This window comes from Carcharodon carcharias, chromosome 15 (genome assembly GCF_017639515.1).
Source record: "Carcharodon carcharias isolate sCarCar2 chromosome 15, sCarCar2.pri, whole genome shotgun sequence".
Lineage (NCBI taxonomy): Eukaryota > Metazoa > Chordata > Chondrichthyes > Lamniformes > Lamnidae > Carcharodon > Carcharodon carcharias.
Window position 1 is genome coordinate 129,768,484 of NC_054481.1, and position 27,787 is coordinate 129,796,270.

The 27,787-nt window shown below is 39.0% G+C and overlaps 1 protein-coding gene across 18 annotated transcripts in view; it reads right to left on the reverse strand.

Moving 5' to 3' along the window:
• Positions 1-27,276, reverse strand: part of cdk11b (cyclin-dependent kinase 11B) — a 44,654-nt gene extending 17,378 nt beyond the window's left edge. For 2 of the 18 annotated variants that reach the window (XM_041205975.1, XM_041205973.1), the window contains exons 1-12: positions 27,189-27,276; positions 25,957-26,048; positions 24,986-25,032; positions 24,476-24,633; positions 23,044-23,173; positions 17,909-18,030; positions 16,557-16,681; positions 15,138-15,263; positions 10,423-10,573; positions 3,157-3,207; positions 2,925-3,055; positions 1,533-1,655 (exon numbers count right to left, since the gene is read on the reverse strand). In XM_041205975.1, the coding sequence (XP_041061909.1) occupies positions 1,533-1,655; positions 2,925-3,055; positions 3,157-3,207; positions 10,423-10,573; positions 15,138-15,263; positions 16,557-16,681; positions 17,909-18,030; positions 23,044-23,173; positions 24,476-24,504 (988 nt within the window). In that variant the 5' untranslated portion in view covers positions 24,505-24,633; positions 24,986-25,032; positions 25,957-26,048; positions 27,189-27,276. Of the gene's footprint in view, positions 1-1,532; positions 1,656-2,924; positions 3,056-3,156; positions 3,208-10,422; positions 10,574-15,137; positions 15,264-16,556; positions 16,682-17,908; positions 18,031-23,043; positions 23,174-24,027; positions 24,174-24,475; positions 24,634-24,934; positions 25,033-25,956; positions 26,049-27,188 lie in introns of all 18 variants that reach the window. The other 16 variants (XM_041205991.1, XM_041205983.1, XM_041205977.1 and 13 more) reach the window with 15 other exon arrangements.
• Positions 27,277-27,787: the final 511 nt, after the last annotated feature.

The window sequence follows — 27,787 nt, forward strand, 5'->3', positions numbered from 1 at the left end:
TCTTTAATCCTTTGCCTCTTAACTCTTCTGTTTACCATTATTTTCTAATCTTCTCCTCCACTTTGAATTATGATCAGCTTCTTGAGTTAAGAATGCGTTTCAGTTGTATGAGGCAAGTGATGAGTCACAGGCAACTGCAATTTTTTTAATTCATCCACGGGATGAGGGCATCGCTGGCTGGGCCAGCATTTATTACCCATCCCTATTTGCCTTTGAGAAGGTGGTAGTGAGCTGCCTTCTTGAACCACTGCAGTCCATGTGGTGTAGGTACACAGTGCTCTTAGGGATTTTGACGCAGCAAGTGAAGGAACGGTGATACATTTCCAAGTCAGGATGGTGAGTGACTTGGAGGGGAATTTCAAGGTGGTGGTGTTCCCATCTATCTGCTGCCCTTGTCTTTCTAGATGATAGTAGTTGTGAGTTTGGAAGGTGCTAAGGAGCCTTGGTGAATTCCTGCTGTGCGTCTTGTGGGTGGCACACATTGCTGCTACTGTGCGTCGGTGATGGAAGGAGTGAATGCTTGTGGGTGTGGTACCAATCAAGTGGGCTCCTTTGTCCTGGACAGTGTCAAGGTTCTCGAGTGTTTTGGGAGCTGCACTCATTCAGGCAAGTGGGGAGTATTCCATCACTCCTGACATGTGCATTGTAGATGGTGGACAGGCTTTGGGGAGTCAGGAGGTGAGTTACTCGTCACAGGATTCCTAGCCTCTGATATACTCTCATAGCCACAGTATTTATCTGGCTAGTTCAGTTCAGTTTCAGGTCAATGGTAACCCCCAGGACATTGATATCATGGATCTTGACCTGTCTTAAGGAATTAGAAAGAGATGTTTCAGAAGATTTTTCCTGAATTGAGTGCCAGTATCTTTTACCGTTTCCTGGAGTTAGTGTTGTTAACAATGAATGAGAGGAATATGATGCTGCATAGCTGATTGGGTGGAATGGGCATGATGAGCCTGAATTTTTCCACCCTTTTCATGAGTTTATAACTCAATGCTGGTTTCTTACATGCATAAAAATTAAGACCAAGCGGTGCTCATGTAGTGCACAAAATGTTAGCTTTAATAGCATGTGAGGCCCGTGAAGTCCTTTAGATTCTCATGGTGCAACTGGGGTTATGAATGCTAATAGGCAGAGGTGTACTATGAATATTCATCAGCTACAATTTTCCTTGTACAGATGGCACGGAGCCATAGTCATCATTTCACCAGATCAACATGCTTGCACCCACAACAAATCTTCCCTCAGAAACAGGAAAAAAAAAAACTACTTTAAAATATTCAAGTGTACATCACTGTTACGCAACGTGTGGTGGAAGCAAGATCCACAACAGGATTCAGCAACTTGCTGAAAAATATGCCACCAGAGTACGTAACAGGTCTTTCAGGCTTCAGTTCTGCTGCCAATGTCACTGCCTTTTTTGGTTAAGCCATTATATGAAATTTGCACAGAATTATCAATTTTGTTCAGACTAACGTAAAACGTGTGTCATTTAAGATTTCTCTTCGGTGCTAATCATCTGTTCACCGTACCAATTTTTCTTCCAACTCCAATTTCAATCCTCTCCGTGTGACGCCACATTGGGCTATGACTTCTGTGATGAGGTTTTAATTTTTCACCATATTCCTCCTTCAATCCTCTGTGGTGCATCATGACTGAAGGAACAGGAAAAATACTAGTCAAATCTAATTAAACAAAGTGGCCAAGCATTGAAACAGTTAAAAGGCTGTACTTTTGAAAAGACCAGCTTTAAATATTATGCACGTTCCAGCACAATCTTCTAGGATGTGTTTTATCTAGGTCTCAGTCCCCTATTCCAGAGCAGTTCCAGCTGGAAGGTGGAGTGACAGTTCTTATTTCTTGATAAAGACGTAATTGGAATGGCAAAAAGTTAATGCAAAACCAGATCAAACATGTTACATTCTAAGTTTTAAAATTGCTCAAACTGAACAATTTATTAATCACTACTGAATTATTGAGAAGGCCTTACAGTGAAATACAAGCTCTTTCATTTCTGTCTACATTTCACAGTGCATTACTTGCTGGGTATTCACAATGGTTTCTCAGGCACATAAGAATCCTCAACAGGCCCAGGATCACCTGTCCCATAGCACTCGTGCTGCAACAGTATAGAAAAATATTCCTAACTAGTAATCCACAGGCCCAGGCTAATATTCAGGGGACTTGGGCTCAAATCCACCATGGCAACTGGTGGAATTTAAATTCAATTAACAAATCTGGAATATAAAGCTTATAAAGCAGTCTTAGTAATGGTGACCATGACAGCTGTCAGTGATCGTTGTGAAAACCCATCTGGTTCCCGACCGTCCTTTAGAGAAGAAACTCTGCTGTCATTGCCTGGTCTGGCCTACATGTAATCCCAGATCCACAGCAAGGTGGTTGACTCTTAACTACTATCTGAAATGGCCTAGCAACCTTCTCAGTTCAAGGGCAATTAGGGATGCGCAACAAATGCTGGCTTTTTAAAATCTGTCCTGAATTAGGAAACACTCATTCTAATTCTAACGTTTGCATACATAACTCAAATATAAAAATCAAGATGGTGATTGGAGTAATCCAGTCCGAAGGCGAGAGGCATACATGAGGGTTTCTGTGGCAGCAAACTGGGATTGGGTCAAGTGATGTTTTGGAGTTGCAAGTTGAGTGTCTTTGTGATGAAAGGGGAATGTGGAGATTGACGTACTGAACAGCATGGAGCTTAAGTATTCTGTGCATTTTATTTTATAACCTGTATCATCATATAGGTAGTTATATTTAGGCAGATGTATCTTTTTTGAAATAAAAAAACTGTTTCTAAAAGTTGAAAGAGCAAATTGTATGTTGGATTTGAGAAGTGATGGATTATCCATACAAGCGGGCTCAGCTGCTTTAAGCAACATAAATACTTTCCCTCCGGACATTACCTTCCCTCCTGATATCTCGTTCTTTGCGCCTTTCTCGTTCTTTTTGTTCCCACTGTTCTTTTTGCAGCTGTTCTCTCTCCCTCATTCTCCTCTCGCGTTCTCTCTGACGCTCGAGTTGTTCAAGACGGTCCCTGAAAGATTCACCATAAGGTTATAAGTTTATAAAAAGCATTCAAAAAGAAAAGTCAACTGGTGTTTTCACACATCACATACAACAGCTCACGTCACTCACCAAGGACTGCCCTGCCCCACATTGCTTGTATCTATAAAAGGTTTCATGTGCCTATCAAAACAAAAACAAAACCCACTTGAATAACCCCACTGTAGAATCCAGATAACTTTATTTCAATGGTTGGTTTGATACACTTTAGTTTTCGAAGACCAATGCTATGAGCTATGTTCTAGAAACTTAGCTTTACACTATTTTTATGGAGTAGAAAGCTTTATTGCAGCACCAAGGTCTGGTATGTCACAAGATATACAGTTTGCTTCCCCTCTATTTTTATATAGTCAGTACGTCCGCTTTACAGATAAATTTAATATATCATGCTGCCATTATTCTTCAGGGGATCCCAAATGGGATTCCTTCGCCCAAACCAGATAGTCTTTTGTTAGCAATCAAGCTCCCTCATGAGACCATACAAGAACACAATAGGAGCAGTAGACCATATGGCCCATCAAGCCTGCTCCACCATTCCATATGATCATGGCTGATCTTGGGCTTCAACTCCACTTTCCAGCCACTCCCCATATCCCTCGGTTCCCTGAGAGATCAAAAATCTGTCTATCTCAGTCTCAATGATGGAGCATCCACAACCCTCTGGGGTAGAGAATTCCTAAAGATGCACAACACTAAGTATATACCCCTTCTCTCAATCCTAAATGATTGGCCCCTTATCCTGAGACTGTGCGCCAATGTATTAGATTCCTTAACCAGCAGAATCAATCTCCCGGCATCTAACCAATCAAGCCCCTCAGAATCTTACATGTTTCGATGAGATCGCCTCTCATTCTTCTAAACTCCAGAGAATACAGGCCCAATTTACTCAGCCTCTCGTCACAGGAAAACCCCCTCATCTCAGGAATCAATTTAGTGAATCTTCGCTGTACCACCTCCAATGCAAATATATCCTTCCTTAAATATGGAGACCAAAACTGCACACAATATTCCAGATGTGGTCTCTGCGAAGCCCTGTACTATTGTCACAAGACTTCTTTATTCCCTGCACTATGTGCTATCTGTCCTTTGATGCTAATTTGAAATATTCCTTGGAGTTATCTGTTTTATTTTGTCTTCCAAGAGACTGGCTCATGTTACAAAGTTCGATTTTCTCCTGAATTCCATGCATTTGGAGTGGGAAGAATGGAAATCTGGGAGTTGCAGATTACAGAGGTGGGCAGAATGATGCCTTGGGGGTTACTGAAGTTGAGAATAAGAATGTTAAATTTGAGGTTTTGGAGAAACTAGAATCCAACTTCTGATGAGTGAAGACAGGGCTGGCAGGCAAGTGGTACATTAGTATTAACAGACAGGGAAATATAGCAAGGTACACAACATGCCACTGGTTCACTATTGCGAACTTTGTGCTTGCCAAAGATGAATTTCACCCGAGTCAGATGGTGAGAAAGCTGCCAAATTACACCTCATTTACTTAGAAAATATATATTTAGCAATTAAATACTCCAATATCAATAATCTAAAATCTACTTATTGTTAAAGTAGCAAAAAATGTATAATATTTTCTCAGCTTCAACCTGTTCTGCTGACAAATGCAGAGAATAAAGGTATAGCTAAAATGTTTGATAGATAAAAATATACATGTCATTTTCTGAAAACTGAACCTACTCTTTCTGTCAATTTTTTTCTTTTAAATTGGATTCATAAAACACAAGTTCTGATTAAAAGATAACTCACAACCCTAGGCATAAAGCTAAACTCTAATGTAGGAACACATGGCACAGAATGCTACTTGTCAATAAGGCTGAATTTCCTTCTGAAACACTACTAATACTAGCACACATTTATTACCCACTCGACAAAATTATAACTTAATTGCACAATCAGGCCAACAGTTTTGAATTGAATCTCAACATTCCCTGCAGGAAGGGTTTTTAAAAATGTGTGCAACATTAGCTTACATAAATAAGAACAAGCAGCAGGAGTAGGCCATTTGGCCCCTCAAGCCTGCTTCCCCATTCAGTAAAATCATGGCTGATCCGACTGTGGCTTTGGACTCCACTTTCCTGCCTGGCTCCCATAACCCTTGACTCACTTGTCAATCAAAAACCTCACTCAGCTTGAGTATATTCAATGACCCAGCCTCCACCAGGCTCTGGGGAGAGAATTCCACAGATTAACAACCTTCAGAGAAAAAAATTTCTCATCTCCTTGTGAAATGGAAAACCCCTAATCTTTAAGTTGTGCCCCCTAGTTCTATACTCTCCAAGGGGAAACATCCTTTCAGCATCCATTATGTCCCCTCAGGATTTTGCATATTTCAATAAAGTCACTTCTCATTCTTCTAAATACCAATGAGTTAGAAAAGTGTAGCTACGAGGAGAGATTGGATAGGTTGGGGTTGTTTTCCTTAGAACAAAGAAAGCTGAGAGGTGAATTGATTGAGGTGTACAAAATTATGAGGGGAATAGATAGAGTGGACAGGATAAAATTGTTTCCCTTGGTGGAGAATTCTAGAGCCAGGAGACATAGATTCAAGATAAGTGCAGGTATATGGGGGACATGTGGAATAACTTTTTTATGCAGAGGGTTGTGGGTGTCTGGAATTCGCTGCCCAAGTTGATGGTAGAGGCAGAAACTCTAAACTCTTTTAAAAAAGTACCTGGATCTGCACCTTAAGTGCTGTAAGCTGCAGGGCAATGGGCCGGGTGCAGGAAGATGGGATTAGAAAGGGCACCCGGGTGTCCTAGCGCTGGCATGGACAAGATGGGCCGAATGACCGCCTTCTGTGCTGTAACTTTTCTATGGTTCTGTGGAGTAAAAGCCCAACATGCTCAACCTCTCCTCATAAAATAACCCTTCATCCCAGGGATTGGTCGAGTGAACTTTCTCTGAACTGCTTTTAATGCTGTTATACCCTTTCTTAAGTAAGGAGACCAAAAGTTTACACAGTACTTCAGATGCAGTCTCACCAAGACCATGTACAGCTGTAGCAAAGCTTCTCTATTTTTACACTCTATTCACCTTGCAATAAACACCAACATTCCATTTGCCTTCCTAGTCACAATACCTGCTTGAAATAAAGATAAAGACTAGGACTGGCTTCTTCCAACAGTTTTATTTTTGGTCCATTAAACTCTACAGGGAACTTGTCTCACCTGTTTTCTCTTTTATACATCCAAATGGGTACTGAGTTAGTTAACTGATAATTACTAATTGAATTTGTGAGTTAACTGTTTCCTTCCTCGACAGTCACTTGCTGTACTTGCATACTAACCTTTCTTGATTCACGTACCAGTACACCCAGATCCCTCTGTACCGCAGAGTTTTGCAGTCTATCTTCATTTAAATAATATACTCCTTTTTTACGCTTCCTGCCAAATTGGGCAATTGCACATTTTCCCACATTATACTCCATCTGAAAATTTTTTGCCCACTCACTTAGCCTACAAAGGGATATAAATAAGTTATGTCCTCTTGCCAACTTACTTTCTTACCTCTGTCTCATCAGAAAATTTAGCTACCATACATTTGGTCCCTTCATCCAAGTCATTGATATAGATTGTAAATCGTTGAGGCCCAGCACTGATCCCTGTGGCACTCCACTAGTTACAGCTTGCAAACCCAAAAATGACCCATTTATCTCTACTCTCTTCTTCCTGTTAGAAAACCAATCCGTTATCAATTCTAATACGTTACCTCCAACACGGTGAGCTTATTTTGTGTAGTAACCTTTGATGTGGCAACTTATCGAATGCTTTTTGGAAATCCAAGTACACCACATCTACAGGTTTCCCTTTATTCACATTGCTTGTTACTTCCTCAAAGAACTCTAATAAATTAGGTAAACATAATTTCCCATTCACAAACCACGGTGACTCTGCCCAACTGTATTCTTCTTCCTCAGCTCTCTGCCTACCATGACCTCCACCATGGGCAGGGCAAGGAGACAGGTCCCGAATCCACCCCAGCCAGAACATGGACTGAACCCCATGTTGTTGGCATTAATCCGATTCACACAGGCTGTCCAACCAATTGAGCCAACTGGCACATCAAGAAGTCCGAGTTGCTGTGGCAACATACACTTTTACATGCTTGTAGGCTGGAGCTATGAATAGTAATGGTAAAGACTCCAATATCCTTTCCATCACATGGCTGACCAGGAATCTCTCCTGCTCTTACAGCCTACCATTGGCGTGTGTTGGAAGGATTTACAAGTTGATGCTCAAACTGCTTGGCCGCATTATGAACGCACCTTCCTTGGCCATCAAGTCCTGAAATGGAGCCTGAACATGGAGCATCTGGCTCAGAGACAGCGATGCTACCTGCTGCACCACAAGGCCCCCCTATCCTGGTTTTATGATGATTTTCTAAATGTCCTATTACCGCCTTATTAATGAATTCTAAATTTTCCTACAACTATCCTATTGTTTCCAACTTTCTGTCTCCTTCCTTTCTTGAATAGCGATGTTACAAGTGCAATTTTCCAATTCACTGGGAAGTTTCCAGAACCGAAGGAATTTTGAAAGTTCACAACCAATGCTTCTACTATTTCTGCAGCCAATTACTGTCAAGTTAATTACTAAGCATCATCACAGCTGGCAGAACATGAATCGAGGAGTCTAACACACTATCTTTTAGTCACTTTTCAATTTTGATTAATTTTAAATTAATAAAAATTGTCTACATATTCACAAGATGCTGTGCACTGCTCACTGACTTTTTGATAGCATTGTTTCTACATTGATGTACGATGTGGCAGCAACGCACTGTGTAAGAGTGGTGGGATGCAGATCCAGTCTTCTACTTCACTGATACTCTAATCCTAGTTCAACAGATGCAGAAAGCAGAGAGCAAAGTAGAGGAGGAAGAGTTAACTGGATTGGGAGGTGGGGGGAGGTGTCCATTATAAATTGGTAGCTAAAACGTCAATGGCCATTTAATTAGATGTGAGATATTGTCAGGAAGATAAAACAATGTCTATCATGTTATTGGAATTTATTGTAAAATAGAGTGTATGTATTAGAGGCAGCTAGTCTGGATGCTTTGATGTAAGAGGAGAAGTTAGGTTTGAAATGTTAATTAGGTAAACATGGAGAAGTTTTAGAATGTGAAATGTAAAGGGGCCAATTTGCATTTTTAAATAATCTCGTGTGGCTTGAATTCAAAAGTGGGGGTGTAATGTATACCTAGTCAGCAGAAGTAGAAAGAAGTACTGTGTTTATTTATTTCCCCCATAGATTACTGGTAAGACTTAGTGCTATGAGAGATTTTTATTATCAGGAAGGTAAAGTCCAAAAACATAGTGAAACAATGGGTATTTACATTCAAAGGGGAAAATATGTATAAAGGAGCGAAGGCTGTGTGTAAAGGAAGGCAGTCTAAGATTCAACAAGCCTTCAGCGTGTATGTACCAAACTGCTGCCTTCAGAGACTGAAGTTAAGAGAACTCGCTTTGAATTCGACCGTTTAGGGTACTGTTTACTTTGCCTGGGTCTTTTAAAAATGCGTCTTACTGCTGCCTTATTGAAAGTGTAACTAAGAGACAGATTAAGTAGGGGATTTAGAAGTTATCATAGTAGTAATTTGTAGATCTATTTACGTATTTAAAGTCATTTCTTCTCTTTATAAATGTTTAATCTAGCTTTGTAAAAACCTATAAGGCTTGGTGATCTTATTACTACTGAATTCAAGACACACATCTCAAAATTTATAAAAATTGCAAAACAAGTTGTGGCAGTTGTTTCAAGTTTCCCTTTGGGATTTGAACTCAGCATTTACCATCGGCTGTGCCATAACAGATATATGGCTTGGAAGGAGGAGGAAAAGTTCCAGCAATAGGTGAAAAACGCACGTCTCAAGAGCATATGCAGCTGTGTTCTCCAACTATCTGATTAAAGAGAATCAAAAAAGAACTGAATCAAGCAACAAACTACGAGCAATTTTGAAAAGATGCTGGCTGAAACATCAATCCTGATGGTGCCTCAACTGACTTAAAAATGTATTTTCTGATAATTATTTTTGTAGTCATCAATGTAAGGGATGTCAGCACCAGTAAATGTAACATGTTCCAATTGGAGTATCCAGTGTGTATTCTAAAATGAGGTATTTCACAGCTAGATGTGTTGTGAGCTTCTGTTCACTCTTGGAAAAAAAAATATTGTGCTAAATGGCCAGAATAGCAGTAGCAAAGGCTTGCTGTATTCTTGGCTGGTTATTGACATCTGGGGAAATAAAGCTTAAAATGGAATAAACTTTGGGTTTCTATACCTATAGGTTTTTGAATACATTGAAAATGGAGTTTTATTTTTATGTTCCTTATTGTACTCCCAGGGTTAAAATAAGTTGTATTCAAAATAATTCAGCCTGGGGACTGTGCACCCCATTAAGCCACAATATTCACTCCTTGAGGCAATTGATTAGACAAAACAATATTGTAAACATACAATGGCTTTACTGCAACCTTATTTACATGAATGCTTTGTTCTGAAAACATCCATGTGTTAGAATAGTTTAGATCAACCTATGGAAGGAGCTGAGCTACTGAAATTTTAAGTTACACCAGGAAAGGATCATTGTGGGCTGCAAGCATCACCTGTTTTAATTTCTGTAGATGTACGATAGTGTTATCCAATTGTGAAAGACACAAACTAGATGTTTATTGATCCTCAGCTGACAAAATCATTGTCAGCCTTGTTGCAATCCATTAATTCCTCTAATACTGTTGTGCTACAGTCTACGTGGAAGTGATGTGTACATTAAACCCACATTTAGATCTTATGCTATGAACACTGCCCCTTTCTTAAGTACTCTAGGTATTGCAAATCAGAGGATCTACAAGATACATGTTCTATAATCAAATGAAAATTTGCTGCATTGAGCATATGCTGCTTAACCTTTTGAAGTTTACTATAAACTTCAAAAGTTTATAAGCCTGGATCTCTCATTTCAAGCAGAATGGTATCCATTCAAATAGCTTTTTTTGCAATAGTAAAGTTTTGTCTAAAAGCTTGGTAATGCTACATTAGCAGATACTGCCTGCACAAAGTGTCACTCCAGTTCCATCGGTACTTACATTTTTTCTTTAAATCATTAGATTTAGGATTAAACAGAAGATAAAGCTGTGGAGAGCCCAAAAACTTAATGGAAAGATGGAAAATAGGGTAAACCCTTAATTTCTGAACTAATACTTTATGGAAACATAGCTAATATTGTCATATTTTGTATATATGGTACTTATATTTTTTTCTTTAAAATCATTAGATAGGTTTAACAGCTGTTTTCAGCCTTCTAACCCAGAGGAAAATTCTGTTCCTTCACCTTTCTCTTCTGGAATGTTCTCTGGCAAGTTCTCTCCGTTTCTGCCTTTCTCGTTCTCTACGTGCCTTATCTTGCTCCTCTCGCTGTCGTTTCCTTCGCTCATGTTCCCTCTCCTTTTCCTTATCCTTCTCCTTCCCTCTGATGTGTTTTCCTGTTTACAAACAGTTGCATATTATACCGCTCTTGAACCTTAATTAAACCCAAGACTAATTATCAGCTGTAAATTAAAAGCCATTCAAATGGAATTACTCAGTTTCTCAATTTTCTGCATCAGAAAACATATTGCGCAGCAGTGTCATGGACTTGTAGGATGGAAGTACTCACCATGATTTCCAGGAGTTTTAATTGCTTTTTTACACTCTCAAGATTCACCCACATTGCTTCATGCAATACGATATTTCATCTAATAACCTTGTGACAGATGGAAAACAAGCTTTGAAAAAAGCTAATCAGACCCAAAGTCCGAAACTTTCAGGTAGTAAAAAATGGCCTCTGGTTCACCTCAGCTTTGTATAGGAAGAGAAGATGGCCATTCAGCCTGTTCTGTCATTCCATTTGTTCATGGCCGATATTTACCTGCCAAGGTTCTGTAATACCATCGCATAACAAAAATCTACCAAGGTCAGTTTTGAAATTTTCAATTGACACCCCCGCCCCCACACACAGCCTCAAAGGTTTTTGAGAACAGTGTTCCAGATTTCCAGTACTTTATGTGAATAAGTGTTTCTTGCCTTCACACCGGAACAGCCTAGCTCTAATTTTAAAGGTTATTTCCTCCAGCTCTGGGCTGTCCCCAACAGAGGAAACAGGGGAGGTAGGGAGAATCCTTGTCAAATCCGTTAATCATCTTAAACACTTCCAGAGAGTTTGCAGCAACAAAGGGACCTATTGGGGTCCATGTGCACAGATCCTTAAAGGTGGCAGGACATACTGAGAGAGTAGTTAGCAAAGCATATGGGATCTTGGGCTTCATAAATAGAGGTACTGGGCACAAAAGCAGGGAAGTTATGCTGAACCTTTATAAAGCTTTGGTTAGGGAGCAATTAGAGTAGTGTGGCCAGTTCTGGTCACTGCACTTTAGAAAGGACGGGATAGTCCTTGAGAGGGTGCAATGGGGATTTACCAGAATGATTCCAGGAATGAGGGGTTTTAGCTATAAGGTTAGGTTGGAGAAGCTGCAGTGATACGCCTTTTATCAAAAGGAGATTGAGGGGAGATTTGATAGAAGCGTCCAAGATAATGACAATTTAGATAGGCTAAAGGAGCAATGTTCACATTAGTCGATAGTACAAGGGCTAGGGGACTAGGGTTTTAAAGTTAAGGGATGAGAACTTGAGGAAGAACTCCTTTAAACGCAATGAGTGTTACTGCCCTGGAACCCGCTGCTGATTAAGATGGTGGAAGTAGAGACAATCAATGATTTCAAAAAGAAATAAGATGGGCGCCTGAGGGCTAAGGATACGGTTGGGGAACAGGAGAGCTGGCACAGACTCAATGGATTGAATGGCCTCCTTCTGTGCCATAATGATTTAGACTCTATGGCCGGAATTTCATCGGTCTGTCGTGGGTCCAAAGGTCAGAACCAAATGCAGGTCACGAGCCTGCACAGGTGACTGGAGTGGCAACCAATTAAGAAATTACCACTAGGACCGCCGTCCAATCAATTACAGTAGCCTGCCTCTCTGAGCTGTTGTCCAAGAAGAGGGCCAGCAGCTTTGCAGCACCACCAATAGAGGTGGCTGCTGCTGAGGCTGCAAAGAAAAAGGAGGATGATTCATATTGAGGCCATTGCCAATTGGGTGGGCACCATGGAATTTGGAACCTCCAGAAAGAAAGGCTTCCTGCTCCCCTGGTGCCACCTCAACGTATCTGGTGGTCTCCCCATGCAGCAGGGGATCATTCTAGCGGCAGAAAAACAGCCGTCAATAGGCCAATTAATTGCCTTAATTGGCTGCCCACTGCTGGTCAGCAGGCGGCAAAGTTGCTGGGAATACTCCTGCCAACAGCAACTCCTCTCAATGCTTTCTGCCAACATGTTATCACCTCCTGCCTCCCAGCCCATCTCCAGAAAGGTCATGACACTATGACTTCAATTAGATCACATCTTAATCTTCTGTATTCAAGGAAATACAAGCCTAGTTGATGCAACCTGTCCTCAATTTAACCCTTTTGGTTACACAGTAAAGTTACTCCAGCACCTATTTCTTATGGAAAAGGCCAGATTAGCAGCTTAACATTGCAGCCACGTGAGCAACGCAAGAGATCCATGATTAAGCAAGAAATTAAAAATAGTTATTGCACTTTCAAGCATGTTTCCCTCATGCACGAGCAGTATCATAAGACCATCGATCCCAGTTAGATTCCTCCCCATGAGCAACTGTTCCATACAATAGTCAATTAATTGAGTTCATGCTTATCCTTACAACTCACATATTTATCTAGGTCTTTTCTTAAAAGGTTAATGAATTAGCATTTATTCTTTTTACTGAAGGCTTGCTGTGGAAAGGGTAGGACTAATTAGGTATGGGGCAGGAAATGCTTGAAGGTTAAGAAATGGCAGATGATAAATGAGTGTTTTGCTGAGCATGGTAATTGGAAATGAAAAGAGTGGGGCGAAATAAATAGATTGGATAACTATAGATAAGGATGAAGTAATAAAATAATTGCTGGAGCTCAGAATTGGGAAAAGCACCAAAATGCTGAAAAGTTAAAAAGGAAATAGCAGAGGCATTGACGATATTTCATACATTGTTGGAAACTGAAGTTGTGCCAGAGGGATGGAGGGTTGCAATGTAATACTAAGGGCTCAAAGGCAACAAAGGGATAAACCATATAACTATAAACCAACTAGCCTAAACCAGCCTAAAATCAGGAACAAGAATCTAGAGGCCATAATTCAGGATAAAATGAATACCTAATTAGAAATATATAGGCTAACTGAGGATGGTCAGGGCACATTTCTAAAGGTGCCTCATGGCTCACAAATGTAATAGCTTTTTTTGAATAATAGAATGGAATGCATTGAAAAAGGAAGCTCAGTGAATATTAAACGTGGAGTATAATGTGGGAACATGTGAACTTGTCCACTTTGGCAGGAAGAATAGAAAAGCAGTATATTATTTATATGGAGAGAGATTGTGGAGCTCTGAGGTACAGAGGGATCTGGGTGTCCTGGTACATGAATCATGAAAAGTTGGGAGGCAGATACAGCAAGTGACTAGGAAGACAAATGGAATGTTGTAATTTATTGCAAGGGGAATGGAATATAAAAGTATGGATGTTTTTGCTACAGTTGTACAGGGAGCATTGGAGACCACATCTAGAATACTCTGTATAGTTTTGGTCTCCTTATTTAAGAAAGGGTATAAATGCGGTAGAAGTTGTTCATTTGACTGATACCTGGGATGGGGGTTTGCGGGGGAGGAGTGCAGTTATCTTATGTAGGAATGTTGGACTGGTTGGGCCTGTATCCATTGAGTTTAGAAGATTGAGAGGTGACCTTATCCTGGGGGAACTTGACATGGTGGATGCTGAAAGGGTGTTTCCTCTTGTGGGAGAGACCAGGACGAGGGGACACAGTTTAATAATAAGGGGTCTCCCATTTAAGACAGAGATGGGAAGAATTTTTTTCTCTCAGAGGACGGTGACTCTTCGCCAGGGCAATGGAGGCAGGGTTACTGAATATTTTTAAGGCAGAGGTAGGCAGAAGCTTGACCAACAAGGGAGTTAAAAGTTATTGGGGGTAGGTAGAATGTGGAGTTGAGGCCACAGTCAGGTCAGCCATGATCTTACTGAATGGCAGAGCAGGCCTGAGGTGCCAGATGGCCTACGCCTGCTCTTAATTTCTATGTATGTATGATTGGTGTGTAGAGGAATTTTCAGAAGTTGTTGTTTTGGAGGCTTATTGATAAAATTAAGGCACACAGTGTTGGAAGGAATATTGCAGCATGAACAGGAAGGTGCGAATGGATGTTTTTCACACGGCAGGAATGTAAACAGGGTGTTCCTCACTGGGAATCACAGATATTCTGTATCAATAAAGATCAGGACTTGTGCACAAGTGGCACAACATCAAACTTTGGAAAAATAGCTGTGGTTAAATATGAAGAGGAGTGCAATTTTAGACTGATTAGTAGACACAGCAAACAGATGTTAGATAAAATTTAATGCAGAGAAATGTGAGATTTGATACATTTAGGTGGGAAGAAAGAGGTATACAACATATATGATATATGTATACACACACTAAATGCTAAAATTTTAGAACATGTAGGACTTCAGATACATAAATCTTTAACAGTAGGAAGATAAAACCATTAAACGAGGATAAGGGAATCCTAATTTTAATAGGGACAGAGAATATAAAAGCAAAGGAGTAATGCTAAACGTATAAAAAAGATTGATTGGGTTGCAGTTAAAATATTGTGTGGCCACCAGGCTTGGGAAGTAAATTGTACCTCATCCTTATGTGCTAATTTAATCACCTCCATTCCAGTAGTGAGTCATGAGCTATAACATTTAAAGCCATGCTGATTAATCCTTATGATCTCTGTAGCATCCTGTAAAATTTTGAAGCATTTCTCAGTACAGTCGATAGACTGATTACGTTTCCTTGTCTCATTTCTTAAAAATACACACATTGGGATAACATTCACAATCCTTATGTACATCCTCTGTATTTACAGACCTCCTAAATATATCAATGAGAGCCTTACCCATTTCTTGGCTCATTTCCTTGAAGATTTTAAAGTTCATCTCATCTGCCTTAAGTGCCCTGTAGACATTAAATTCTCTGAGTTTCTTCGTAACAGTCTTCGTTTCCCATGATTCATTTCTGAAGACTGTTGTAAAGAATTCATTTAACACTTCTGCCATTTAGTAATCCCTCAACATTTCCATCCAAATATCCCTTAAACGTCTTTCCTAGTTTTTAACAGTCTCCCACTTCAAACACAGAATGAAAAAAATACTGTAGATTCCCCTATTATCCATCTGTGGTTCTACTACCCTAACAATCATTTCAGTCATCCTCAACCAACCTAATCCTTCACCAAATTTACATTATCTATTACCTCTTTGTTCAGCCACTGCAGTCTTTACAGTGCAATTTTTACTTCCCTCACAGGTCTGCATTTCCTTTCCACAGAGAAAACAGTGGTCATAAAACAATACATTTATCTGTTCTCCTGCCTAGCATTCTTCTGATAAGCTTACTCCTCTAAAATCTTACATCTGATTTCTTGGCTTGACAAGGAGGAAGGAAAAATGGAGACATCGATGCAATATTAAAATTAAGCACATAATGATCTTTAGGACCAAAGCATTCAACTACTGGCAGATTAATTATTTTAAGCTATAAATTAAATATTACATTTAACATGCCAAACATCCTAATATCCAAATTTCAATTATATTTGAGGTTAGCTATAACTTCGAAATTTTGCACTCTCTTGCTTTTCTGATATCCCTTTTCTCTTGAGACTTCTTCCACAGACTTTCCTACAGCCCCTCATGTATGCCGTGAACAGATCCCAATCTGCCTGTTCACCTACTGCCAGTCTGTAACAGTTGTCAATTACTCATTTTCCCCCTACCAGCAATTTCGTCCCCCATTGCTTCTGCTGCTTTTATTAATACTTACCGCTAATCTTTGTTTTCTTCACCTAGTGTGGTACGCTTATCTGTGAAAGACACTATGTCCTCTGAGCTACACTGTGCTCCTTTATGATTGAAATCATGTTTGAGATGCCTCTGTTTATCTATCTTCCTTGCATTAGCAAAACAAAATCTTAAGCTCAAATCTAAACATCTTATTATTTGCATTTCTTTACTCTGGACATTACATTTTCCTGTCTATCACTTTACTTACCAAAATCTTTAAGTAAATTACTTATTCTCCTGCTCTACCCTGTTTAATATTAACTGCACAGAAGTGTGTTCTACATGATTACTGTATTGCTTTAGAAGTTTCATTTAAATAAAAATCCCAAAACTTTCAAAACAAAATCAGAAATCTTACTTTAGAGGACACCTGACAACACTAATTTTTCCAAACACTGCATAATGTTTCACATTGTGTAAAGTTGCCTAAAATAAAACTTTAAACACTGAATATTCAAATTGCCATCTCTCACCTTCAGCTGATCTGCTTCGATGTCTCCGTTTTTCCTTTCTCCTTTCCTCCTTTCTGTGATGTGATTTTTCTTTTTTAGAGGTTTGCTGAGGAGGTTTTATTGCCAAAGAATCATCCTCCTCACCTCTACATGATTTAAAAAAAAACAATATTAAAACTAATGCATTTGATTGGCAAATAAACTACTCAGCCTTGCTCTGGAAAGTTGCTTTATAATATGTTATATAACATAATTGTGCAGAAGCTGGATATCCTGATTTCCAAAATTGTAGGGCTCCAGAGCACTAAAATAGCTATGGATAAAAATGAAACGGTTGTCTGACTAAAGATTTACTTCGAATTAATCATCTTAGTTTGATTCAGAAAATAGGATAAAGACTTGTCAACTTTATTTATAGATCTGAGTAGAAACTTAGGAACAATTATTCAATATTTTCCCTCTTGAAACCAGTACAATAAATGGTATGAAGTTTTAAATGTGCAACTTCTATATTTTGTTAAATAAAAAAATGAAACAACAATCTGCATGGCATTAAACATGTGTATCCCCTCATGCAAGTAACACATATGTAAGATAAATCCATGGATAATTATAAATGTACCTGTAATTATACAACGTGTTATCCACTTGTCAAGACATCTCAAAAGGCTTCACAAAATTACTTATTGTTGGAGTGCACTAACTGTGCTTATGAGAGAAATTTATGCAGATAATAGATTTTTAAAATCTTTGTTTTCTGTTTTTCAGGCCCATGAGACTAGATATAAAATTGAAACTGTTGCCAATTTAATGATTGTAGAACTAGTTTCCCATCTAGCTCACAGACAGAGGCCATACATATTGCAACATAGGAAAATCAATGCCAGAAAATGTTTGAAGCTTTTATTTTCCACAGGCATTAGAGATGGAAGCTCCACCACATCAATACATGAAGTTACCAAGCATGACAAGAGGCGGCGGAGAGGCTTAATGCATATACTATAATATGGCACTCAAATAAAGACAAATTTTACACTGGGTTAGCCTTCTAAACCAATAAACTGTTATTGTTAGAAGATAAGTTGCCAAATAGGTGTCCTCTGGCTTCTTTGTTTTAAAATAGTTTCAAAACACTGCAATAAATGTACTGTGCAAACTTATACTTTTGCAATAGCTAAAAAACATTTTAAGCTTGAAGAACAGGATCAGAAGAGGATCAAACTGGCGAAGTGTCTATATTAAGGGTCAATGGCATCTTTTGCTGATCTGCAAAAAAAATTATTAAACCTGATTGTAAATGCCTATTTAAAAAACAAAGAAGTTTATTGGAAGGACAAGGAAATAGGTGTTTCTGTTCAAATTAGAAAACTTACCGATCATCTATAGACCCTTCTCGTCTGTGTGGTGAATTGCGTATAGTTATCTCCATCTTGTCCTTGTGTTCTTGAAGCTCTCCTTCCTCCAATGAATCCCGCTTAGAATCCCTGTCATCCAACTGAGATGTATAAAAATAGGATGGTAATTCTGAACTTTTTACATTGATAACATTTTAGTTTTCACATCTTGTCTATGACACTTTTCTCATGTTCCAAGTAATCTGCTCTTATGACACTTTTCATCATCTGTTTCCACATATTCAGTGTTCCATTTTCATCTACATTTTATTGTTATTTTCTCTTCATATGTGATTCATTAAACATTTGTGGACCTGAAATGTTTCCATGAGCTACAAAATCATTTCTGAGAATGGCAAGGCCTGTAAAGAATCTAAGATGAAAAACAGTGGCATAGAGAAGTCACACAACTTAATCAGTACACCTAATGTCACAGGCTTAACACGTTTCTTAGCAGCCTTGATGACGGTGCTCTCTGGGCGTTCAACATTCTGCAGTTTAATCACAGCAAAGTGTTAACAGCCACTTCCAAATTGACACTGTAAATAAAACTTTCATAAAAACAGTAGCAGTTGCTGGAAAAAGGATTTATTTCCCTGCACCTTTGTTGCAAAGCAGAACATTTCTTACAGAAAACTATGTAATTTGGGGAAAAACGCCTTTATTGTCACCTTAAAAGTTTTTCTTTGGGCTGGCAAATTGAAAGGGACAATAAAAGGGCTCCACTGTGGTACAGACAAAACACACTTTTCAACACTATTTTGAAACAAGACATTTTTGACAGCTTAGCAACAAATGTTCACCGTTAACTTAAAGTTGTATATTTTTAACCATTTTCATCTTTTTTTTCACCCTATTCGACACATTTCTGCCATTAGCTTCAGGGGATAGAATATGCTGTGCGTCTGTGGAGTACTTTCACTCAGTAAGGCGAAAAATGCTTCCACAGTTTAGTGATGATTAAAAGCCAAAGTTCAGGGCAGCTTTAAAACTTATACAGTACAGTGTCTCAAATCCGGCTGTCCAAAAACTGGAGTTGTCAGAAATCTGAACATTTTCAGAATGTGCCATGCATCAATTTTAATTGAGTAAAATAAAAATAAAAACTTACCTGGACAATTCGGCTAGGCGTTGCATTGGAGCGAAATGGCACCCGACTAGTTATCCCCTTCACTGCTTGCGCACCATTCTATTCCCGCGCTCTGAACAATCCTTGACCCCACCCAACCTAAACCACCCATGGCCTGAACCACCCAACCCGAAATCTGGCAAGACCCAATCTCTGGCACAGCCTCGGTCCAGAGGTTGCTGGTTTTGAGACACTGCACCTGTAGTTGCATCAACATGCAATTACTTAAAAAAAAAAATGTTCTTGCACTGCTGGGTAAAAGGGTAACTGGCAGCAATTTCAAACACTTCTCTGGGTTGGTGGATAAACCAACTGAGTAGCAACCTAGTGAGGAGAAAGAACACATATGGAACATAAGGAAAGTTCAGAGAAGCAGTTACCACAATAGCATTGATAAACACAAAAAGAATTACAAGGGAGTAAGAGATTACACAAACTAAGGTTGTTTATGCTGAAATTTAGAAAGTTAAAAGTTGACATGATAGAGGTTTTCAAGATATCAAGGGGAACAAATAGGTTAGGAAGTCTCAGACTAGAAATTAAACCTAGATCTTTCAGGAGTGAAACTAGGAAAAACTTTTAGCCACAAAGGGTGGTGAAGTTTGGAACTCTCTTACGCAAATGGTGCCAGATCAACTGTTAATTTTAAATCATTGCTAGATTTTTGTTAACCAAAGTATTAAGGGATGTAGGTAAAGGGGGAGGAGGGGGGGTTGGGGGATGGAGTGAGGTCAGAAATCAACCATAATCTCACTGAATGGCGGAACAGACTCAAGGAGGCTAAATGGCCCCCTTGTGTTCCTCTGAGCTGAAAGGTTAAAGTAAATTAAAAGCCTATCGCCGGATACTGTTTACGTATCATGATTAGAAGTGTGCGGAAGGGGTTAGAAAAGGCTTCCCCAGATATGGGAGTAATATTGGACCCTTGGATTGACTTGGGCTTTATTATAGGATAAGAAATACTGATAAGCAGAGTAATAAAAGAAAAATACTGTGGATGCTGGAAATCCAAAATAAAAACAGAAAGTGCTGTAAAAACTCAGCAAGTCTGGCAGCATCTGTGAAGAGAGAAACAGAGTTAACATTTCAAGTCTAATATGACTCATCAGAACGTAGGAAAGGTCGAAATGTAATATCACATGGGAAATGTCACATTTCTCTCTCCCCAGCTCTGAAGAGTCATATTAGACTCAAAACGTTAACTCTGCTTTTCTCTCCACAGATGCTGCCAGACCTGCAGAGTTTTTCAGGTATTTTCTGACAAGGACAGTAGCTTGACACAAATGAGGAAATCGAGCTTCTTGAAGAGATAGTGAGATCCGGTGCTCTGGATGGCGATGTTTTCTAAGATTTCAGCTCACAGCCCTTATTTTAGTAATGATATAATTTATTATTTTCATTATTTAACATCTACCATTGCTAATTCTTCTTTCCTGTAAAAATGTAATTTGAAATCTTTTACTTATCTTGCTCCTTTTGCCTGTAAGTGGTTTTCCAGATGTAGATACGCTTTTTAAAACATTGGGTTTTCCAGGCAATTGAAAGCCCAGACCTTTAAAATTGACATGGTCACATCATAGATGCCACAGCTCAACCTTGGATGCGCTGTCATACATGACAACATGGGAGAGGCTGTGAACAAGTATCCTGTTGGTTACCCAATACTGCACAATGGCACCTAGACAAGTAAACATGACCATTACACTAGGAGATTTAAAAACTGATATAAAAGTATTGACAGATAAGGTCAAATACACTTCATTATTAACTTTTGCCAACCTGCCTTTTAATTAGATGAACCAATAAAAGAGAATAGGTTTGAACTGAATAAAATCTGACCCTTTTCACCAGATGATGAATAGAACAAGAGAATGGTATAGATTTTAGAAACCAAGCAAATCAGTATGAGTCATACACAATTAAAATTATAATGTATGACAATAAATTATACTAATGCTTATAGGAGATTAATAAGAAACTAACTTTTTCACCAAATTTAAAAAAAACTAACCAGGATATTCTGGATGGGCACATCCACAACGAGGGCTATAAATGAACGAAAGTAGTATATATTTTTCTTGGAAGAGGGTACTCAAAAAGTGCTTTATGTAATTAAATGAAAAGTTTATTTGCCGTCTGATGTTTGTCTTTTCAGTTTGCCACTCACCAATATTTAAAACAAGTTCACAATGAGGACTTCCTTTTAACAGCTGCCTTCACCAATTATTTGAAACCAGCAGTACATACTAAAACGTTGCAAGTTTTATGAAAAGACTTCTGAACTGAATTAACTCGATTACCACTTACAGTTACACTGTTCACAGATGTTTAGTGAACTGAATGTTGTGAATTTTAAGAAAATGACTTAATTCTTGGTTTGTAGGTGGTGCTGGTAAGATAATATTGATGTCCATTCCTAGTAGGCATGAAGGCAAGTCAGTCAACCACATCATGGGGGGTCGGAGTTATATGTAAGCTAGATCGGATAAATATGGCTGGTTCCCTTCCTTGAAGGGCGTTAGTGAACCAGTTAGTTCTTACGACAATCAGGCAGTTTTAATGCCATTTTTTGGTAACAGCTTGCAGATCACTAGATTTAATTTCACAATTTGTCAGAATGGGATTTGACTTGCCTGCTGCTAGTCGATTAGTCTGATACTGTGTGTTCATCACATTAGAGGAAATATCTTTGTTCTTAAAGACAGTACAGGACATACAACCTACATTTTTCTTCTAATGTCTTGTAGCAAAAGTGGGAATTCAGCAAGACAGAATGAAGCAAAATAGTGTTCAAAATTAAATTTAAATATTTTTCAGAATTATTTAATCAATGTAATACTTACTGCATAGCTAATGTCATGGTAAAAGGTAGCAAGGCCACAATTCATTCATATGGTTGATTTAGAACATTCCTGCCTTTACTCAACTTCAGTGAACATCTGCTATTGTTTAACCCAGAAGCTGCATCAGAAATCTCATGGATCAACAGCAATGAATGCCTTCAATTAAGGAGGTGCACAATTTTTTTGCACACTAACCGAATATCACACCTCAGTAAGTTCTCAACTACAAAGAAGGTTAACATTTTCTTTTTCTTTTGCTAAGTATACAAGGAGTTTTAGGTAAAAATGACCTGAGGAAGCAGAAAATGCAATAAGTTACAGTTCCACCTGAGTTCAGCCAACTGTCATAGCAAGCTTTATGGGCACCTCTACAGCATGGATACATAAAAAAATCTGTGGATCACAACTTGCTGTATTCTCCAATTCATTCAACTGTCGGTCAGTAAGGCTCACTCAGTTGACTACTGATGTAGTGAAATCTTGCCCTGACAAACAAGATTTCATTATGATAACTTTCCACTCTAACACCATTTTCACGGACTTTAGCATTTACAAGTACTGCAGGATGGAGGGAATTACAGCTTCACCATTATACTTTGGAGTCTTCTTTTTTACTACTTTAATTCAGCGTTACTGACTAACATTTGGCAGCAGTTACAATCATGAGCAGTCTCTTGTTTGAGAACTATTCCCAGGGATGTTTCAACATGCTGCACCAGAGTAACAGGTTGTGGGTCTGCTCCCAAGACCCACACAATAAGCTTCTGAGCAGGTCAATCTCAGCAGTTGCCATGTGGAAAAAGAGACAACCATAGGACTGATAGCTCTCTTAAAGGTAGGTATATAGCTTAATTTAACACTTTCACCTGATCTAACAATGACATAATTTCCTAGCAGCTTCTCTTACAGGAGAAAAAAAGAGAACAGGCTAAATCGCAATTTTGTCAGCACCCTATAGTAGGTGGATTGTGAGTGGAAGACACATGAACAAAGTTGGCCATGTGGTTCTTAGGCTGAATTACAAGTAGCTAAATTAGGTTTAGCTCAATACTGCAAATAGTTTTACAATAGCTGTCAAAGTAAGCAACACCATTAGAATGCACCATCTTAGGATACAAAATGCTGACAGCGTTACTACTTACATTTTTTGGACGCTTCACATCACCCTTTTCCTCCTGCTCTTTTCGTCGCTTCTTTTCCTGCAAAATTTCTTCAAGAGTTTTTACTTTCCAGTTATCCTTTTCATCTCCCATTGGGACAGACCACACTGAGCTAAAACAGAATCAGTTACATGCTAGTCATTAGGTTAGAAGAGACACAATCTCTTTGTCTCAACCATCTCATGCTGGACTTCAAAACAAACTTTTAAAAAATGTTATATGTAGACTTCTTCCATTTCTTAAGGTGCAGTGCAGGCAATTTCTTTCTTCTGATCTGCTACTGAACTGCACACAAAGTCCTGGAAACACTTTTTGCCCCTAAAGTCTTACCCCATCCATACTACAGAAGGCTCTTGGAAAAATAAATTTCAGGTCAAACTTACACCAATATACTAAATAACTACTAAATTCCACCTACTGCTACCAACACCAATTCAATCGGTTACTGGCTTGCCAAGAGATATCTAATCCCCTAGCTAAATAAACAATTTCCAACGTTTAGAGCGGGGATTGAGAATGACTTAAAGGACAGTTGGTGGTCATTACTTAGTTGGATATTCAAGAAAATTCAGTTCAGAACCTTTTTTTTTACAAACTATATCACATACCTCAGCAACAACACTCCAGTCATTGCAACTTTGCCTTCTGATTCATGATATTCAATACAAGTATAAAATAATGTCAAATTGGATTTCAAACCAATTTATAAAAATAAATTTTAAAAAGTATTCCAGAATGTTCATAAGCTTTTACTTTAGTGCAAAGATTATCTTTTATCCTACTCGAATAACAGCTCAAGCTAATTTTAACCATTAAGTCATTTCAAAATAGTGACAGAACTCGAATTTAGACAGACAAAAACCAAGCTATGTAGACACACAGCACACAGTGACAGACAAGACTACTCTAATCATCTTGTGCAAGGTACATGTAAAAATAAAGATCTTACATCAATGTAGTACTCACTCCTCAAAAAGTTGTTTATACATGTTTCAAACGTGTAATTCCACTGATACAGGCATGTATCATAGATCTTGGATTAGATAATACCAACGGTGAATTTATTACTGCAGTACAGTGGAGTCCTTTTATTGTCACTTCCAATTTGCCAGCTAAAAAAAGTGACAATAAATGGTAACTGTTCTCCCAAGCGAAATTATTCTACTAAGACATTCAAGATGAAATACTCTGCAAAATCAATAGAAAATAAATAAGAACCACTTTTTGCAGTAACTGCTACTGCTATTGCTGTGGAGATTGACATTGTTCTACCACTTAGAAGGATCTGTACACACCTGTATCGGATTAGTTGTGCTGTAAAACAGCACAGCAAAATGACTGCAAAACTTCATACAAATACATATTAGAAACTTAAAATACATATCTATATTGGAAATAATTGCATTCTTTTTACATTGTGTGATTGGTTATGTCACTGCTCATTTGTAAATCTCATTTCCTGATGAGCCTTGCCTCCTCAATTGTCAATAAAATGAATTGATCAGAATTAATGCTTGGTTTGAAAAAGCTCCCATTCAAGTGTCTTTCCTTGTTCCTTGATATGCAGTTAACCTGAAGTGACAAAAAAAATCATAATAAAGCCTACATGAACATGAACATTTGTGTAAAATTAAAAAGTTGGCAGGAATTGACATTAAAAATGGTAGCATTTTTAGACCAAAAATTAACTGGTATCCATTCACGAGTTGGGATTTCAAATAAATTGTCATGATGAGACAGATAAATGAGGACTCCACTGTACTTCCAACAACCTATCTATGGAGAACTTAAAGGAAAGCTGCATGTTAAAGGTTTTCTAGCAGAGAACATGATCTAAATTCAAACACTATGCAAGACAGAAATGTAACTTTACCACTAGAAGGTTGTTGCTACAAGTGTCATTGTAGTGACTGTTCAGACTTACAAATGAACTCTTGCTCCAAGAGAATTACGAATGTTTTACACAGCGCACTGAAAGCAAAAGGTACCAATTAGAGATATAATTTTGTTGCTTACAGTGTAATTAAAGCATCTTTTATTAACTTATTAATATAGTATATGTCAAACTAAACTGAAAAATGCTTATTTGGGGTGTAACATAGTATTTTGAAAATAATGAAGTGTTACCCAAAACGAAATAGTAGAGACCAAATGATTTCATTTTCAGATAAAAGCATTAAAATTTCTCAAGAATTGCCAATGTATATACAGAATCCACTAAGTTTGAAATCATTCAGAGGGATAATTCCTTTCTTAATAGTCCATCATTAGCAATTAATGCTATGGGAAAAACTGTTTTCTGCAAAACTTCATCACTTGCAGGATTGATACTATTTGCACATCAGAAATGGAAACTACACATATTAAAGGAAACATTTTCCAGTAACTTTTCAGCCTACATGATTGCCTCAAAAGGATGTGGGTGACAAAGTACTATACCAGAACAGAAATTACTGTAGGATTCATTTGTTGAGAATATAATAAACATTGCAATAAGACTTTGCCTCCGAACCATACTCTGGACACATTAGCAAGCAAATTACAGTTCATTTGAGTCTCACGAGAAATGACAAATCAGAAATCAGTTTCGTAGTCTTATCTGTCAACAAGAACTAAACTTCCAATTTAACTTTTGTACCTTATTAAATGACAGTAATTAGGGTACCAACTGTAACAGCGCTAGATCTAGTTCTCTGCTATAATCCTCTGAAACACGGCATGATGCCCTTTGACACTTGCAACCAAAGAAGATTACCAAAGTTTACTAGAAATTAATCAGGATTACTGCTCCTGATCATCATTAAGTGACCCTTAATGAAAAGAGTATGTACGAGGATACCAGGTCCAAACAGGTTTGGACTCAGCTGTAACACCTGTCATGATCAAATAACCTACCTACACTCTGGTCCAGGCTCACATATGAAGAATGGATACTTGGGCAATATACTAGAGAACTGCTAGCACCTATGAACCCATAGAATCAGCACCTTCAGGAGAGGGGAAACAAATTGGAAAAAAATGAACATATAACACTGCAACGTAGTTGTTTCATGACACTTTTTAACATTGATCATTCACGACTACAATAGATCAGTAATGCATTCTCCCGGGCTGAGGCAGTGGACGCAACAAATGGATTCAAAATGAAACCTGGGTTTAACATCAGGGATCTTTTCACTGATGGTCAGTTTGATTTGACTACAGTCAGCTCTCCCACCTTCCACAGCGGAACCCTCTGAATGAAAACATAGATTTTCTTAATGGGGCAGGCGAAAAATTGGAGGGGGATTAAACATAACGCGTCCTTTCAGACGACTAAAGGTGCTTGTCCATTTTCAAATTAACAGGGTCTGTTTTAGCGAAATAAAAACAAAAAAACTGATGATGCTGGAAATCCAAAACAAAAACAGAATCACCTGGAAAAACTCAGCAGGTCTGGCAGCATCGGCGGAGAAGAAAAGAGTTGACGTTTCGAGTCCTCATGACCCTTCGACAGAACTTTTGAGCGAGTCCAAGAAAGGGGTGAAATATAAGCAGGTTTAAAGTGTGTGGGGTTTGCTTTTTTGTTTTTATCTCTGTTTAGCGAAAACTTTGTCATTTCCTTTGGGCCCAGGTTTCCTGAACAAGTGCTGGCTGCCAGTGACCGGTCCACCAGCCAGTGGAGTGGACAGGACCATGATACAAATACTGACAAGTCCAATGCGCGATCTGCAGACCTGAAACACGAACTCTCTGCCTCTCTGATGCTGTCAGACCTGCTGAGAGGATTTTATTTTGACACAAACGCTGCGGCGCCTCAAATATCACCAACTGGGGCTTTAGACGGCAGAAACCCAGGCCTTTACTGCCACCTATTCCACCACCCCCCCCAAAAAAAAAACTAACGGCTTAGGAGGTCTGGAGCGCCCCGAGGGCCGGGGCCGGGGCCAGGGCCGCACGCACACCCCGGGGCCCTCACTGCGCGGCCTGCTTCAGGCCCTCCGCTCCGTACAAACCGACGGCAAAGTGTCGCCAGCTTCACACTCTTGTGACACCGGGAGCTAAGGGGGCTATAGCTGAGTCAAAGCTCCGAGTACAAACTCCCCACTCGAACCACCACCACCCCCCAACCTGGCCTCAGGCCTCACCTCGTTCCCTCAGAACCCCCGGCGCCCGATCCTCACCCGCGGCGTCGCATCTATAGCGCGTCACCTCCAGCGCGACGGCCCGTCCGCTTCCCCGCGCATGCGCGCTCGGTTGTCCTAGCGCAGGTTGAAGTTTATAGCAAAGTTGGGGGAAGTTTGCAATTGCACCAGATTCGGGTGCTTTCTCCCGCTAGGGTACAATGGTCAAGGGCAGGAGAGGTAATCAATCGTTTTCAAGGCTGCTCTTCTGTATTTTTCAGCACAAAGTTGATGGAATGAAATAAATGCAGAATTTGACTTCCCTCAGTCATCAATAAACCAATGTTGTATTTTAACTGGACAAAATCGCGGATACAACTGCAAGACACCAACAAAAATCTGTCAGTCACTGTGATCGATGCAATTTAAAAACACTTACCAACATACAAACTCCCAAAGCTTCCTTCAAAATAGCTAGCAGCTCAAAAAAAGTAGAACTGAGAAACAGCTCCCCATGAAAATATAATTAAGATCAGGAGCACTATTTAAAATGACAGAATAACTTAAATTCCATTTCATTACATCGGAATTTTGGAGTTTTTTTCAGGATTATATATCACAAA